General features: G+C 32.5%; 1 protein-coding gene across 1 annotated transcript; it reads left to right on the forward strand.

Moving 5' to 3' along the window:
• Positions 1–1,027: 1,027 nt before the first annotated feature.
• On the forward strand, positions 1,028–10,943 carry LOC118063592 (probable LRR receptor-like serine/threonine-protein kinase At1g53440). The gene is made up of 24 exons (XM_035077667.2): positions 1,028–1,463; positions 4,755–4,926; positions 5,121–5,192; positions 5,469–5,540; positions 5,645–5,716; positions 5,788–5,859; positions 6,014–6,085; positions 6,155–6,226; positions 6,315–6,386; positions 6,500–6,571; positions 6,682–6,753; positions 7,085–7,150; positions 7,250–7,315; positions 7,489–7,569; positions 7,652–7,684; positions 7,765–7,820; positions 7,923–8,287; positions 8,487–8,685; positions 8,765–8,899; positions 8,978–9,096; positions 9,408–9,618; positions 9,697–9,934; positions 10,051–10,201; positions 10,399–10,943. The coding sequence occupies exons 1-24, from the start codon at positions 1,343–1,345 to the stop codon at positions 10,816–10,818; spliced, it is 3,081 nt and encodes a 1,026-aa protein (XP_034933558.1). The 5' UTR covers positions 1,028–1,342; the 3' UTR covers positions 10,819–10,943.
• Positions 10,944–18,277: the final 7,334 nt, after the last annotated feature.

The raw sequence follows: 18,277 nt of genomic DNA on the forward strand, positions 1-18,277 counted from the left end.
TATACACACACACTAAATTACTAATATATTTATATAGGAAATAATATATTAGGATATATTAATAAACAATATAGAAGTATATTAATTTGATATATTAATGCATATAAAACTTTAATTTAGATAATATTACTAGAAAATATATTTGAATACAAAACATGTTATATTATACAATAATTATACATTTTAAATCATATAAATGGTGTTAAAAATTAGAATACTATAGAAAATAAATTAATTTTCAATGTTGTCTAAACACCAAAAATATTTGATAAAAATAAAAATTATACTATTTTAAAAAAGTTGGTAACTCAAAATATATTATTTTCCAACTTATTTCCTAAGAAATTTTGTGTGTGTGTGTGTCATTTCATCATATTTAATTTTTTTTTATTCTCTCATATATAAATAATAATTTTTCAAACCACAATGGATAATCACAATATGAATCAATAATAAGATGTTAAAAGTTTTTTTTTTTCATTAATGATTTTTTTTAAAGTGATTTTTAGATGTTTTAGGATTGATAGTTGATTTATTGAGGTTTCTATAATACTTTTAAAGTGTTTTCATATAAAAACATTTAAAAAGTAAGTTCTTTGGGTTCAAAAATTTGAACACATTTCATTCATCCAAGGTGACACGTTGAGCTATTGAGAATAAAGAAATTTAATAGGTAAGAGCCCGATGTCCTTCACGTTGATGTTTGCTTGCAACCAAATGCAACGAATTGCAGAGATCAATAAATTAATTTTAGAGTTGTTGCATTTAAAGGTGTCATTTAAATCTGATAGAGAGGTGTGGTGTCAACTTGCAAGTTAACAAATACCAAGATTTTTCTTCGAAGATTTTAAAACGCGTCAACAGAAAAATAATTTTTATTAAAAAAATGCTGATTTTAAAGTTTGGATTAAATAAAAATAAATAAATAAACATCGCTGTTGATCCTACTCGTTGAAGTTTAAATAATGTTTAAACCTAATAACTAATCAATTTAATTTTCGCTTCTGAGTCATCTTTGATTTTTCAGCAGCTGCAGCAAAGGCCTTAATTTCCTGACTCATTTTCCTCATGCAGCCCTCTCTCTCTCTCTATCGCTCTATAATACCAACGAACAGCAATTTGCAAAGGAAGACCTTTCACCATGCAAAATAAAGCAAACCGAGTTGCTGTTGATCATATTTAAAATCTCCTTCCTGGTGTTTTTCTTTCCCTCCAGCAACCCACCTCTCATTACTGAGAAAAACACGCCGTTTCTGCTTGTGGTTTGCTGTTCTTTGATCATCGTTCTAAATTTCTCCCAGATAATATAGCAATTACCAAGAGAACGAGTTGTGCTTTGCGCATGGCGTTGTGGCCATCACTACTGCCGGAGACTTTCTCTGTTTTGGTTTTTGGATTTGTGGTGTTGAATTGCTTTGGTGTGGACAAGTTTGGATCCCATCCTCTCTTGCCATTAGATGAAGGTACGTACGTCCTCCTGACAATTCAATAATCTCACTCTCTCTTTACCATGATTGAAGGTTCCCTTTTTCCTGGTAAATAATGTATTTGCAGAGATTAACGCTTCTTAGTTTTTATTTACTCTTCTGAAATAAAATCAGAATCATTTCAATTTGTGATGATTAGTGAGAGAAATTAGTATATCTAGTGAGAAATAAAATAAGAAAAATGGAAATTGTTATACACTTCGTTAAATTGTGAATTTTATATATATATATATATATATATATATATATATATATATATATTTGGATTATCCTCTCTCTTTTCGTAATTAAGAAAAATTGTTATATGATGTTGACTACTTTCCATTCGAATCATTGAGCTTCTTTTATAATATTTTAAAAAAAATAAAGGGGCTATGCATCCCTTATTATATTAATAATATTCTCTTGCCGGCAAGGCTTAATAAGATAAGAAAAATATTTTTTTAATATTTTAAAAGGCTTTGTTTTTTTCAGGACCTTCTTCACCTTAATTCGACTCTAAATTCTTTTTATTTGACTTCTTATCCTCTATAACCGCCATATAATGTGGGATTAACTGCAAGTTTTTTTTTCTTCGTGTTTTACATTTTAATTGCACATCTTGTAATTTTATATTTTTTACATAATTTCAAGCCTCACTTATTACTATAAAAGATTTTGATTAAAAAATAAAATTAAAAACAAAAAATTAGTTTCTTTGCTGTTCATATAAAACCAACCCCATCTTTTTTCATTATTTTGTTAACAAGCTATAATTATAAGACTAACACTATCAACAAATCATCATATTTGACGGATTAACTTGATAACTTACCTACTTAGATTCTAGTTATGGATTTGTTTTTTACTAAAATGATATAATTTCTAGTTGTTTTTTTTTTAAAAAAAACTCTCAAAAAACATAGTTTAAAAATTAAAAAAATCTTGATTAATCCATCCAACTCACAATCCAACCTTGAATAAAATCAAATCAATATTAGAGTCTAAAAGTCTTATAATTATACAATAAGCACGAGAGTCCCAATGTTATACTGTTCTCGTCTCTTCACAATAACCGATTGTCTCAGACTATCAGTGCACCGACTAATCTTACACTTAATACAATAATTATTGAATTACTTAGTTGAGTTGTCTGTCTTAGTTGCTTTCGTACAAAAGTGTCTTGTATTTATTTTTAGTCTTTAAAATAATATTGGAATTACATACTTTGCTGATAAATTAATAAGTATTAAACTCAATAATTATTAAAAAAAAAACCTTATTCGCTTAATTTTAGAAATTTATACCTTGTTGAGACTAATTTTAAGTGAGCTATCATACCCTGTACTAAAAGAAATTAACATTTCATTATGGATTTGCATAGTAAAATATTGATTTTATCTCTTGATGGGCAAACTAACCGGGCTTGGACTTAAATGTATGAGAGTTTTTTAACGAGCATATAGTCATTACTAAAAAAAAAGGGGTTAAATGGTATTTTTATATTTTTACTTAATTGCTCATGAAAGACAAAAAATAATAATAACTTGAGTCAATGGGCTTTTTAATCTTTTATTTAATTTTTAAACAAGTAAGTTACTTTATTATTTTTAACAATTAAAAAATAATTGCCTTTGACATTGGAATTCTTTTGTCAATTAGATGTGGATAGTTATTGAATGTTATTGGTGATAGTAGGGTAATTTTATAAATAAAAAAATTAAAAAATATGTGAAAAATACTGTTCACAACTTTTTAACAGCATGTTTAACACTGTTCGGCGGTCAAAACCATGATTCCAGAGCGGTGATTGAAGTGTCTCAGTGTTCTCTAAACTAATAAGTGGCGCGTGTGTCCTAATAGTGGCTAGGGTGGCAAGAGTAACTTTTTAGGTTTTTTTTTCCTCTTTTCTTTTCTGCTCAATTTTCATTCAAGCCTTAAAAAAAATCAAATCAACCTCTAAGATTTGTTGTAATTAAAATTGATTTTTATTCTTTTTAAAAAAATTTAAATCATCACCACCTACTCTGATTCAAAAAAAAAAAAAAACCCTTCTTTTGAAAGTGTTATCAGCAACACAAAATCGATTCTCCTCCATATCCTCTAGCTTCACATCCTTCTCTTTCAACGCTTTAGCCAAGACTTATTGAATAAGAATACTGTCGTTCACCCTTTGTTGCCAAGGAGTAAATTTTCTTCTTTTTTAAAAATTTATTTCATGATAAATTTTAGCTTATTATCTTTTGTAGACATTGATAATTATCAAAAGCTGAATCTCCCAAAATCAAATCTTTGATGCTAATTTTATTGTGAAATTTGGAATGGACATTCAGTAGCACTATGAACAACACAATCCAAAAAAAACAAAAATAATAAAGATGAATTAATAAAGATCGCGTGCTCATAAAATTTAACATGGTTCTACAAGATCCTTGTACTAAAAAAACAACTTAACATTTGTGTTTTTCATACCCTAAAATCGTTCATCTTTTCACCTATTTAAAGAAAAAAAAAACATAGTATATGAAAAAGGAAGGAACAAACTTAGAAAACAAATGAGTCTCATCACCAACATATATAATATTCATTTATTTTGCGCAAAATCTAATATAATTTAAGGATTATGTATCATAATTAAATCTAAAATGTATTATAGTTATTAAATTCATATGATACTATTCATCAAAAGATTTAAATATTATTAAAAGTGATATATATAACTAATTATTTGAATTAATCGAAATAAAAAAATATAAATAAAAGGAACAATTTGAAAATTTAAATAAAATGTTGTCATTTTGGTGTAAAAATAGTGGCTTAAAATTTTTGTGAGTTTTGATATCAAACATACAAGTACTAAATTGAATAGTTTAAATTACAAAGGCTAGAGAACACGTGAAGCGGTTATTATTGTTTATTAAAAACCCAAAACCTATTTGTAAACAATTTTCAACACATAAAACTAAGATGAATATTTTTTAATTTCGGAGACTAAACTAAAATATGGTTGCTTGGATGAGTGGGGATAAGAAATTGCTTAATCGATCAATTTTATTTTATTTTAGCCTTAAAAATAATATGCAATAATAAATTTCTTGCAGTTTTTTGTTTTTTTTTTACTATGTTTTGGATAAACGATTGATTCATTCCTAATTTTTATGAGTATTTTGTGATTTTTATTTTAATAAACGATTTAACCCTCATTCCTAATATTATTTTATGGATAAATAATATTAAAATTATTATTGCTTTTATGGATGATTTAAGTTCCTGAATTGTATGTAACAGTGCCAATTCTTCAAAACATATCCAACAAGTTGAACATCAGCAACTGGGCCACCATCGATCGAACTTCTTGCGATAGTGCAGAGTGGAACCAGACCATCGCCAGCAAAACTCAAAGCATTGTTACATGCAACTGTACATTTGAGAATGGCTCCGTCTGTCATGTCACTAACATGTATGTATGTCTTTTAATAATAAAAACACATGCACAAATGTGCTCATGGTAGCATGTTTCCAAGGAAACAATTGATATATTGTTGTTCGTCAAATAATAATAATAATAATAATAATGGAGAGCAGAGTCTTTGTACGGTTTCATTTTCTTTTCTTTTTATTTACTAACTATTTCTTATATTTTGTTTTTGACAGAAGCGTGAAAAGTTTTAATTTGACTGGAGTTCTCCCAGAGGAACTAGGAGACCTTCCTCATCTGCTTGAAATGTAAGTGATGAGTGCATTCTCTACGATTCTTAATCAAGTTTATTAATATCATTATTGAATAGAGATCAATTGCTATGTATTTGGGTTTCTTTTCTTCACATTTCCTGGCACACCATGTGCTTCACAGAGGATTTTAATTTATTTATCAGAACAAATGAAAGCTTTTATGATGATTCAAATGGGAAAAGGTCTTTGTCTGGGTGGCTAAGAGAAACAGTGACTTGTAAGCAAAAGGAATTATAGAATGACTAAGATGAAGCATTTTTATTTGGACAGTGATCTGTCTCGCAACTACATTAATGGAACAATCCCTCCAAGACTTGCTCAGCTCCCTAACCTTCAGATTTTGTAAGTCTTTTTGTGCATCCTGTATATGTGAAGGGGTTTTCATATCCCGATATGGAAATTCATGAACATGTTAACCTGTTTCCCAATTCTCTTCCGTGTCTTAGGTCTCTCATCGTTAACCGTCTCACCGGCCCAATTCCCCCGGAAATAGGCAAGATTACCACACTGGAGGAGCTGTAAGTCACAAAGCGAACTTCTTAAATGAAACGCTCAGCTAGAACGTTAAATCTTGAATCGGATCTTGCAGGGTCCTGGAAGATAATCTGCTAGGAGGGCCTCTTCCTCCAGACCTTGGAAATTTGACAAGCTTAAGAAGACTGTAAGACAGTGCCTTCATAGTTATACTTTATACCATGTCTTGTAGATGTGTCTGTCTGTCATGTAATATTCAAACTCAGTTTTGTTATGTATGGTACTGATACTTTTTACTGATTTTGAAGGAAGTTGTAACTTGGTTTTTCTTATTCCTGCAGTGTCCTTTCCTCAAACAATTTTACAGGAACGATACCAGAGACACTTGGCAATTTAAAGAATTTAACTCAATTGTAAGTGATGAAGTCGGCTGCAATCATTTTCACATTCAATATTCATGATTTATATATATGTTGCTGCAGTAAGATAGATGGGAGCGAACTGTCAGGGAAGATACCTGAATTTATCGGGAACTGGAGCAATATTGAAGAATTGTGAGTAATTAGTTTTTGTCCATTTATCTGCTCATGCTATCCTCTAGGACAAGCTAATTTAAATCTCATTTTCGTTTCCGTTTCTCAGGGATTTGCAAGGAACATCCATGGACGGTCCTATTCCATCTAGCATTTCATTGTTAACAAGTTTACAATCTCTGTGAGCACAAACAAGTTCCTTCATTCCTGTAGCTTTTCAATCCTCTTGCGATTTTTTCCCCTTTTCCTGTTAAGAAATTTCATACGCATGAGTAACCGATTTTTCTCTTCTAGGAGAATATCCGATTTGAATGGATCAAGTTCACCTTTCCCTAATCTACAGGCCATGAAAAGCTTGACAAATCTGTGAGTTGAATAACCCTGATCACGATTCCTATGTATTGAAAAGCCATTCTAATTACTTGTGGATTGCCTTAACTATAATAAACTGATCATTGTTTACATTCTTGCGACAGCATTCTGAGAAATTGCTTAATTACTGATTCAATCCCAGACTACATTGCAAATATGTCGTCTTTGAAAATTTTGTAAGTTTTTCTAACAGTTATCCTTATGGAAATGCTTGATTTCAAGGATTTTATTTCCTCCCTATAGATGTTATTTTGAATTCAAAAAAGGCAAATGATTGACACAAGCTTATTCCATCATTTGGCTTTTCATTGAAGATAGAAAAAGTAAGGTGAATCAGAAAGGGTTGCCATAGGTTGTGCATATTTATGAAACAGGGTTGGCTAATTTGAACTACTTTTGCATATGATCGCACAGTTAGGACTAGGGACTCTCTCTCCATTTCCTTAAAACCTGAACCACAATCTAGCAATGTTGAGATTTCATTAATTTGTATATATTTCGTTACAGAGATTTGAGCTTCAACAAGTTGACAGGCCGAATCTCTAGCTTCACGAATTTGAAAAGCGTAACGGTGTAAGTCAATACGTGCACATGCTGAAACACACAGGTCCTTAATTTATTTTTCTCGTATTGGCAGCTTGTTTATTGAATTCTTGTTTAACATATGCGTAGGTTTTTGAACAACAACTTACTAACTGGAGAAGTGCCTAATTGGGCAGTGGACAACAACAAGAAATTGTGAGTCGATCATGATGCTATCAATCCTTGTATTCCTGTTTGGTTACCATGTTATTCATACTCTGATAGAATTTTCAGAAATTTCTTGTGTCCCGCCAAACAAGAAATACGTCAATCTTCATTTTTCAGCAATCAGGAACTGTATTACCCATGCCATGGAAAATCTATTTCAGGGATTTGTCCTACAACAATTTTACGTGGTCAGCTTTAGAAGGGTCAGCTTTAGGTGGTTGCCAACCACAGCAGCCAAAACTGTAAGCATTATTCTGCTCATTATTTGTTTTCTCTTCCCGATTTGTCTCAAGTTGCTCATTATTCTACTTTAAAATTCAACAGGAACTTAGTTTCTAGTCATTTATCAAATAACAAGTAAGTTCCTCTTTTACTGAGATGCTTTGTGAAAACTCTGGAACTATGAATTGCTGACAGCTTGAATTCTTGTCTTTTAGCACTGATGAGTACTGGTGCTTCACAAAAGACCTTCCTTGCACACAAAATCGTGAATGTAAGTTTGAAAGAAACCATACAGTACTGATGTTCTATGAAAGAGTCATTACATAAAATCACCATGTTTACTGCCCTGTCAAGGATATTGATTGTTCTGCAGATCGTTCCTTGTTCATAAACTGTGGAGGGGGCAGTGCGCCTTTTAATGATGATACATATGAACGAGACTTAACTGATGGTGGGCCAGTTTCATTTTCCTTTCTACCAGGAAAATGGGGTTATAGCAGTACTGGGACTTATATGGAGAACAGTACAGTTCAAACTTCCATAGCAAAAAATGATTTTAATCTGGGTGTGACAGGAGTTTATGAAACTGCTCGCCTTGCTCCTCAATCACTCAAGTACTATGCCCTGTGTTTGCCAAAGGGAAAGTATAAAGTGCAGCTCCACTTTGCGGAAATTATGTATTCTAATGATCAGACATTTAGTAGCCTTGGAAGGCGCATATTTGATATATCGATTCAAGTAAGCAAAATGATTTTCAAAAACCATGCATGCTCGTCTAAGATTTTGTTTATTTCGTGTGATTTTAATGTCTAGATTTCCTCGTGAGGCCTACCATGTGTTTTGTTTGCTCCTTGATAAGTTTTTATTATGCCAATGAAAAGATTTTTTACTTCCGTTTGAAACTTTTTAGGGTTATAATTTGAACTTTTTGCCGCAGGGGATCACACTTTGGAAGAATTTCAATATCATGGAGAGAGCTGGAGGAGTTGGCATCGGCATCATTGAGGTATTTGATAATATAATTGTTAACGATGGCACACTAGAGATACACTTGTACTGGGCAGGCAAAGGCACTACTTTCGTTCCTTACAGAGGTGTCCATGGACCACTCATATCCGCCATCACAGTGACACCAAGTAAGTCATGGCATATTCAGAGTTCCTTACAGAGGTGTCCACGAACATCTCATCTAACTATTTCTTTGTCTACTTGTAGAGTTCAAGAACGGATCAGGATTATCAGTTGGAGCCGTAATCGGTATTGTAGCTGCTTCATGTGTACTTGCTGCGCTGTTTTTGCTGCTACTCCGATCGAAAGGTTACCTGGGAGGAAAGGAACTCGTAGACAAAGGTGGGACTGAAGGCATAAGTATCTCACTTATTCGATACGTCTTGTCTGGCTGATTCTGAGACTCTCTTTTTGTAACAGAACTTCGCGGTCTGGATCTCCAAACGGGTTATTTCACGTTAAGACAGATCAAACATGCTACCAATAATTTCGACACTGCGAATAAGATAGGAGAGGGAGGATTTGGGCCAGTTTACAAGGTATTCATGCATTTTCAATAAGATAGGCTATACTTTTGGACCTAGACTTATTACATTAATCCCTAAAAATATTTGTTAGGTTATCTATATAGTTTATTTAAGATATATCGTCATCTAATTATAGATACTCATCCGAATGCTCAAACCTTTCTCTCCACAAACCCGACTGCACCGCATCGCTTAGGTTGTGCACTTGGTTGTCTCGGGCCATGAATAAAATCTACCATGCTTGCAAAATAATTTTATGCAAAGGGAAAGGATGCTATCATCTTCAAATATTCTGAAATTTCAGTATGCGCCTTTGATTTCAGGGTGTATTGTCAGATGGTGCTGTAATTGCTGTTAAGCAGCTATCATCCAAATCGAGACAAGGAAACCGTGAATTTGTGAATGAGATAGGCATGATATCTGCCTTGCAACATCCCCATCTCGTGAAGCTTTATGGCTGCTGTATTGAGGGAAACCAGTTGTTGTTAGTATATGAATACTTGGAAAACAATAGTCTTGCGCGCGCACTCTTTGGTACTTGCTTACTTGACCATCTACAGTGAGAATATGATGGAGCTGTTTGCCCTATTCCAATGTATCCTTGTTTTTCAGGTCGCGAGGAACACCAGCTTCAACTGGACTGGCAAACAAGAAGGAAGATATTGTTGGGTATTGCGAAGGGGTTATCATATCTTCATGAAGAGTCAAGGCTGAAGATTGTGCACAGAGACATAAAGGCAACCAATGTGCTGCTTGATAAGGATCTAAATGCCAAGATATCTGACTTTGGTCTGGCCAAGCTTGATGAAGAAGAGAACACTCATATAAGCACGCGGATTGCTGGGACAATGTGAGTCCTCTCTCTCCCCATTGATCTCTCAATTTAGTTTCTGACAATGTTAGTAAAATCTGCTATCTCACGACCAAATGCTCACCATTCAATGCTATCTAATTTCTCTGATTCAGAGGTTATATGGCCCCAGAATATGCAATGAGGGGTTACTTGACAGATAAAGCAGATGTTTACAGCTTTGGAGTTGTTGCCTTAGAAATTGTCAGTGGGAAGAGCAACACGAATTACAGACCGAAGGAGGAGTTTGTTTATCTTCTTGATTGGGTAATACATATATATATTATCTTTTACTCTCAGAATGTCGATGTCGTCCTACATATCTTACATTTTCTCTGACCAGCAATGAGCATAACTGATGGAAGATGCATGGCCTTGATTTTGTTGTTGTTTATCTCCTTTTTAGCTCTGTCTTTTGCATGAATTCTAGCTGCTTAATTTTTCCCCATGACATTTCATGAAAGGCTTATGTCCTGCATGAGAGAAACAACCTTCTTGAGCTTGTGGATCCAAGGCTTGGTTCAAGCTACTCAAAAGAAGAGGCAACGAAGATGCTGAACTTGGCTCTCCTGTGCACAAACATATCTCCCTCTCTGAGGCCAGCAATGTCTTCCGTGGTGAGAATGCTTGAGGGCAAGATTCCAGTTCAAGCTCCAATAATCAACCGTGGTAGCATGGACCAGGAAGCAAGGTTCAAAGCCTTCGAGCTTTTGTCACAAGATAGCCAAACACAGGTCTCCACCCTCTCTCAGAGCAGTCAGATGCAGAGCAGCAGCATATCAAGGGATGGACCATGGGTCGATTCCTCATATTCCCTCCAAAGTAATGATGAGGCTAAGGATCTTTATCCCATCAACGTAGATTCAACGATGGAAATCAGATGAAAAAACCCTATTTATTTAAGGGGTGATAATACTATGGCTGCTAAGAGAAGAAGTCGTTTTGTTGGGCTAGCTCGCACAAGTATAAAAGAAAACATATTTCATTTAAATACGTAAAAAAATATAATAATTTAGTTATGGAGCTACAATTTATATCAAAAGCAAAGTTTCTTTTTTTTTTTTTTAATTAACTCTTCCTTCTCTCTCTCTCTCTCTCTCTCTTAATTTCATTCTCAAATTTTATCTGATTATTTTAGACTAATTAAATCAATTAGATCAATTTTATATAATTTAATTTTAAATCCAAGTTAAATTTTTTTTTATTAATTTTTTTTTATATAGTAAATTCTTTTTATTAAAAAAAAAATGCCAAACATTAGCACATAGATTTACTTTCGCCGCTAATCTTTGCTTGCGAACTTCGTTCTTATACTTCACAATTAATTAACTAATCAAAATCTCAATACCTTTACAGGTTCCTTGTTGTTTTTCTTTTTTTAAAAAAAAAAAAAACTCTCAAGAGTGAGTGACATGCATTTCTTTCTTAATGAGTATATATATAGCCTTGTTAATTTACGGAAAAGTGATTTATTTTTTAGATAGTTGTTTTCATGGAAGTGAAATATTTTTTAATATTTAATAGTGTCATAAAAAATATTTTTTAAGAAAACAAATTAATTTTTAATGTTCAATGAAAAATGAATTAGAAATTATTTTATGGTCTTTGGATATATCTAATAAAATAAGTTGAAAAATAATATATTTTGAGTAATCTAATAAAATGACAACCATTAAAGCATCACTGATCGATGGTTATATTATAGGTTAATTGTATTTTACCTCCTTTAAGCATATAATAACTATCAATTTTTACTTAAAATCTTGTTTTTTTATCTATTACCCACCAACATTTATCCGTCTATCAACAAGGGCTTTTGGTTTCATATAGGATAAAATAAAATTAATCAACTCAAGAGGATAATTGATAAAGATAAATTTTAAAAAGAAATTGATAAAATCATATAATTCATCGAGAGAGTAAAATAAAATCAACCCTTATATTTTATATTATATAGAATGAAAGAAATGCCAGAGGTTGCATAAGCTTAAAAATAAGGAAGAAAATTAGAGAGCAAAGAGTTTGATTTCAAGGTTTTATCAAGTCATGTCTTTTACTCTTTTACTATTTTCTTAACATACATAAGAGAGATGCATACCTATATATATACATCAGGTCTACTTAGTTATACTTTCCCACGAGAAAAGAATTATATATAACCATAGCTGCATCAGCTGCATGGCCGGCTTAAAGGCCAAAAGGAAAGGAAAAAGGAATAACAGAATAAACTGAGAGGCCTAACTGTTGTCAGCTGAAAAGGAGGAAACGATTATCCTTTTTCTTCTAACAACTTTCTATCGTTCTCATTCTTCAACAACCCCCACAAGATGGAGCATAGTAGTTTACAATGCCTATCTTGGATATGTGAAAAGACAACAAGGTTGCAGGTAGAGCTTTTGTAAAAACATCGGCCAATTGAGATTTTGTGGAAACATGTGCAATCTTCAGAATTCCTTCCTGGATTTTGTCACAGATAAGGTGACAATCCAACTCGATGTGCTTGGTCCTTTCTTAAAAAACTGGGTTCAAGGCAATGTGCAGTGCATGTGTTTGGTCCTTTCTTGAAAAACTGGGTTCAAGGCAATGTGCAGTGCATCTTTGTTATCGCAATGCAATTCTGGGTTGTGCTTCTCATGGAGTAACTGTAATATTTTTTGATATTGATTTGAAATCAAAGCCATCTTATCAACGTGGTTCTTTGGAAAATCTTATGCTATAAGCATGTTGGTCTGTCTGGTATGGATAATTGTCTCTTCCCTTTGTTGTATAGCTTGTGTCTAGGAGGGTATCCCATCAGCCTATAACATTTCTCTGCTAAGTGACCACTCATATTACAATTACTTTAAATAAGAGGTTTTGTATTTTCTACTTTGAAACAATCTTTTAAGGAATACCTTTGTATCTTGTAATGAGGGCAATAAGGTTTGTGAAAAGACTTGAAGGTTGTGGATGCGTTTCTGGTTAAAAGAGTCATTGGATCAGGGGTAGATGTGCAAAGTAACATCTGATGTTGTTTTTCTTATTGTTGAACGAGAGAGAAAACCTTGTTGACTTATGGTATGGGATCCATTAGCATGATCTGATCCCGTATGTTAGAATATGTTTCATTCAAACCTATAAGAAATTGGATTACACAGTCTTGGTGGTAGCGATCAGTCAAGACCCTTATTTGTCCGCAAGAGCATTCTGGCATATGACAATGCAATGCTAACTCATCCCAAATTGATTTTAGCTTTCCGTAATAGATATTGACTAAATCATTGCCTTGAGTCAAGTTTGCTAGAGCTCCTTTTAGTTCGTGGTCTGTTTTGTTGAGTAAGTCTCTCATAGAGTTCATTCCAAATTTCATACACATTTTCTACAAAGATGAAAGAGGATTTCACCAAAGGACTTACAGAGTTATGAATCTAGGAGACAATCATATTGTTGCATCTTTTCCAAGCTTCTAGGAGAGGATTGTTGGTATTTGAAGGTGTTGTGATACTGCCATTGACACGACCAAAAGCTTGATGTCTCTTCCCAAGTGCAGGAGTGTCGAAGTAATAAATAACCCGGCAAGACCGGGGTCGAATCACAGAGAGGTTAATTGTATAAATTATAAATAACAAGACAACAACAACAACAACAACAACAACAACAACAACAATAATAATACTCAGTACGTGGCGTTGTTATACCTGAGAATGATCTAAAGATCGGGTCACAGGTTTCCAGCCTATATACTGACTTTATGAAAAGATCAAAGATATATATTATATAATATAAACAGAATGTAAATAATAATAATAATAACAATGATAATAATAATAATAACAGAAGATGAAGAAATTAATGAGAACTTTGAGATAAAAGATTAACGTAAGGATTAAACAATGATAAAACAAATGTCAAGGTTAGAGGATCCACTAATGGTACTTTCAAACAAGTATAATATAAACTCTTATTACTCAATTGGAAACCACACATAAAGGAGGTTCCAATCAGATTATAAATTGTTAACATGATTACATTAATTATCTTATTCGAATAAAGCTAATACTTGTAAATGTTGGCAGGCATTCATGATTATAACTTATGTTAACAACAAATCAAGTTCCTTTCATAGCTCAGGTGTCGGTTAAAAACATACAGTATGGGCTATGAAAGTGCCAAGTATTTGTTGTACCAAGTGTTACACAACATAAATCTAGATTAACCATTTAACAAGCAAAGTATTAAAGTGAACAAGATAACAAATATAAAACATGTTAGTATCCAACGTTAAGGTCCATGTTAAGTTATATATATACTTGTTCTTACACCATTAGTGTACCCTTTTCACCTTAACATAATTAACTTAGCTAGACATAATAAAAGAAAGAAACATAATTGAGCAAGACAAGAACATAAATGAGAAAGAAGTTAACTAGACAAAGGAAAGGAAATGAAGTGCATAAACTTGATATTAATGAAAGTAAGACATAAGCAATACAAAGAGAGAAAGCAAGAGCATGATCTTGATCTGAACACCAAGATGCCTCAATACATGGTAAGTGCCTCCTTTTATAGGCCAAAATTTGGAACTATTGATTTGTTGACTAATTGATGAGTGGGTGGCCACATCTTGACTTGATAACAATCCTTATCTTCTTGTCTGAACAAGACGTCATTGCTAACATCATAATTTGCCCAGAATCCTCAGGAATGTTCTAGGAAATTGTATCAGCTTTCCAACAAAAAAAAGATGAGGTCATTTGGACTTCTAGAACTCAAGATATGGGCTGAACACTAAATAGTGTCTGGGCTGCAGGACAGCTTCAGACTTCTTCGTTGTTCCTATAATTTGGACTTGAAAACGGCCTTCTTTGATTTGGTGTCCAAATGAAAGTTGTAGGCCTATGTTTTACCTTTCCATCCATATAAAATGGACCTAAAACCGAGATCTAGAGCTCCAGATATGATCCAATTACCGAGCAATGTTCCGGTTTGGACTGCACCGACATCTCTTTTCTAAGTTTGGCCATCTCTTTGTCCTTTAACTTTCAATGCTTAAACTCATCAATCAATCCTTTTATTTATGTGATAGTCCTGCATTTAAAATGAGCATTTACCATAAATTAAGGTATCTTATAATATCAAACTTGTTATTATAAAACATGCTTTCGTTAAGGAGTTATTGATACTTCAAGTGCAAAATGATGATATAAAACCTTGATAAACATGCACTTTTAAGTACTAATCAGCCATCAACAAAACCTAGCTTGTTCTTAGCTCTAAATGCCCTTTTCATGGCTTTTGCCCAAGTGACATAGTTTTCTGTGGTTAGGGGATCAGTCACCAAACTGAGAATCGATGTATCACCACTGTCAAGTTAGTATGGATTATTTTGATCTGATAAGTTGTGAAAACATGAGGTTGATTGCATAGCTGAGGTTGGTGTTTGTTGGTTTTCAGTTTCTTTCTCCATAGTTAGCTAGAGAACCATAAGCTTTGATACCATGAAAGAAATGCTAGAGGTTGCAGAAGCTTAAAAATAAGAAAGAAAATTAGAGAACAAGAGAGTTTGATTTCAAGGTTTCATCAGGTCATGCCTTTTACTTTTTTACTATTTTCTTAACATACATAAGAGAGATGCAGACCTATATATATACATCAGGTCTGCTTAGTCATACTCTCCCACGAGAAAATAATGATATACAACCACAGCTGCATTAGCTACATGGTCGGCTTAAAGGCCAAAAGGAAAGGAAAAAGGAATAACATAATAAACTGAGAGGTCTAATTGTTGTCAGCTGAAAAGGAGGAAATGATTATCTTTTTTCTTCGAACAACTTTCTATCATTCTCATTCTTGAACATAGAATAGATCTCTTCACCACCCTTAGGTTGAGGAAATGAGATGTTCTCAAACTCTTAACCAAAATCAAGGAAAAAAAAGGTTGGGATCGGTTCCTAGGATGTTTTTAAAAATTGTTTTAAAATCTGTTCCTATCCTTGAAGAAAAAGAAGAAGAAGCTGTGAGAGATTTAGAAAAACTTGCACCCTTAAATTAAAGATAAATTTTAATTTACCTCTTTGAAATATATGGATTATATTGACTCTAAGTTATTCTTTATCAATTACCCTAAGATGATTATTTTCATTTTATCCCCACGTGGATGAAAGGATCTTATGATAAATGGATGAAATGTTTGGGGGTAATTGATAAAAACAAATTGAGAAGAATTTGATAGAATTCATATATTTAGGGTTATTAATTGATGATAATACCAAAGTGGTAATTTTATAGTTTTTCTTAATTTTGTCTTTGTACGCTTCTATGATATTTTCTTGGCGATCTTCGTCTTCCTCTCTCCGTTTCCATGGAGAAATTGCCACACAAGAATTGAAAGTAACCTTCTATGAGATTTTCTGAGGAATAAAGATGTTTGATGAAAGTGATAAATAAAATGAGAAACTTAGAAATTTATTAAAGGGTGTTTGTGATATTGATAATAATAATTTTTTAAAAGTGTTATTATTTTACTTATAAATAAATAAATTAAAATAATATATATATATATATATATTTAATTTTTTTTAATTTATTTTTGATATCAACACATCAAATTATTAAATCAAATTAAAACAAAACAAAATAAAATTATTAGATGATTTAAGTTATTGATTCAACTAATGAATTATTGGTCAAACTGTCATAAACAAGAAATGATAAAGTGGTAAGTATATCATTTTATTAAACTTGCAAAAGCTGCAAATTTTTATTAAAAAAAAAACCAATTCAATGTTAAACTCTCTAGTCTAACCAGACGGTTTGATCAAATCCGTTCAATATATAATATTTTACATCAATCACGACTGATGACTAGATCATTAAGTTTTTAATTAAATCAAATGATTCAGATTTAATAATATATATTTTTTAATTTGATAATAAATATATCATCCCCTGAATTTACAAATCAACTAAAACTAAATCTATTTTCAAATCATCTTAGTGCATGTTTAGGATCGCGGCTGACTGGCGTGCGTTCTATTTTTTTTATTTAAAATTATTTTGATATATAATACAAAATAAATTGTTAATTACGCATTCCTCCATCTTCAGGGTGTCCTCAGGCCGAGTTTATCCCTATTTGGATGTAGTTTGTACGTGAAAGTTGACTTTTTATTAAGAACAACACGCAAATGTTGACTTCGGGGGCACCCAGTTTTAGATTGGAATCTAAGGGCTCTAGCAACATTCAAGATGTGTTGATGTTTTCTCTCAACTATCCCATTTTGTTGTAGGGTTTCTACACAAGTCTTTTGGTGAATAATACCATTTTTACAGTAGAAATCTAACATCTAAAACTCTATCCCATTATCACTTCTTAGATACTTAATCCTAGCTCCAAATTAGGTATTAACAAGATTACAAAATGACTCTATAGATCTTTGTATGTCAGACTTATTTTTTAGTAAGTAAACCCAAGTGCTACGAGATAGATCATCAACAATTGTTAAGAAATATCTACTCCCATCATAAGCAGTCATAGAACATGGTCCCCATAAGTCACAATGTATAAGTTCAAAGTTGAGAGAAGATTTATGTAAGCTTTGATCAAAAGAAAGTCTATGTTGTCTTGCTATGGGTCAAACAGAACATGGAGTTTCATTAACAGTAGAGCATGATTTTTTTTTATTATTACAATAATATCTTTAATTAATTGCAATCTATAGTTGGAAATATGACCTAAACGATAATGTCACAAATTAAAAACATGGCTAGTATTTGTGGCACATGTAGAATGCAGATGGTGAGTGTTAAAATACTTGGATAATTTACAAATTAAGGCAGTAGGAGATACTTAATGTGCTGGAGTTGGTATAGACCATTATTCAATTCACCCAATCCAATCGTTGTCCACGTCATGAGGTCCTACAGAAAATAGATGTTGGACAGGAAAATAAAACAACAAGAGATACTTTTAATTAGTGTTGGTGTAGAAAGAAGATTAAAAGTAAAAGAAAGAACGCATAAAACATTCTAAAGAGTGATCAAATTTGAGAGTTTAACAATGCTTATGTGTGTAACTGGGACCTCTTATCCATTGGGAAGTTTGACATTATAAGAAACAGTGGCTGTAATTTGTGTAAAGAACATAGTGCTTTAGATCATATGATCTATAGCTCCTGTATCTATAATCCAAAGGAAATTATTAATATAAAAAAATTTATGTGAGTAAGTGGAGAGACAAGTTGCAATACCAGACATAGATGGAAGACTTGTGAAGTTAGCCATAGGAATGGTTGAATTTGGAGCCATAAAGGAATGTGTGTCTGCTGGGTTGTGCTTCTCATAAAGATTTTCTAATATTGATTT

Source organism: Populus alba, chromosome 1, assembly GCF_005239225.2.
Source record: "Populus alba chromosome 1, ASM523922v2, whole genome shotgun sequence".
In the NCBI taxonomy this organism is placed as follows: Eukaryota; Viridiplantae; Streptophyta; class Magnoliopsida; order Malpighiales; family Salicaceae; genus Populus; species Populus alba.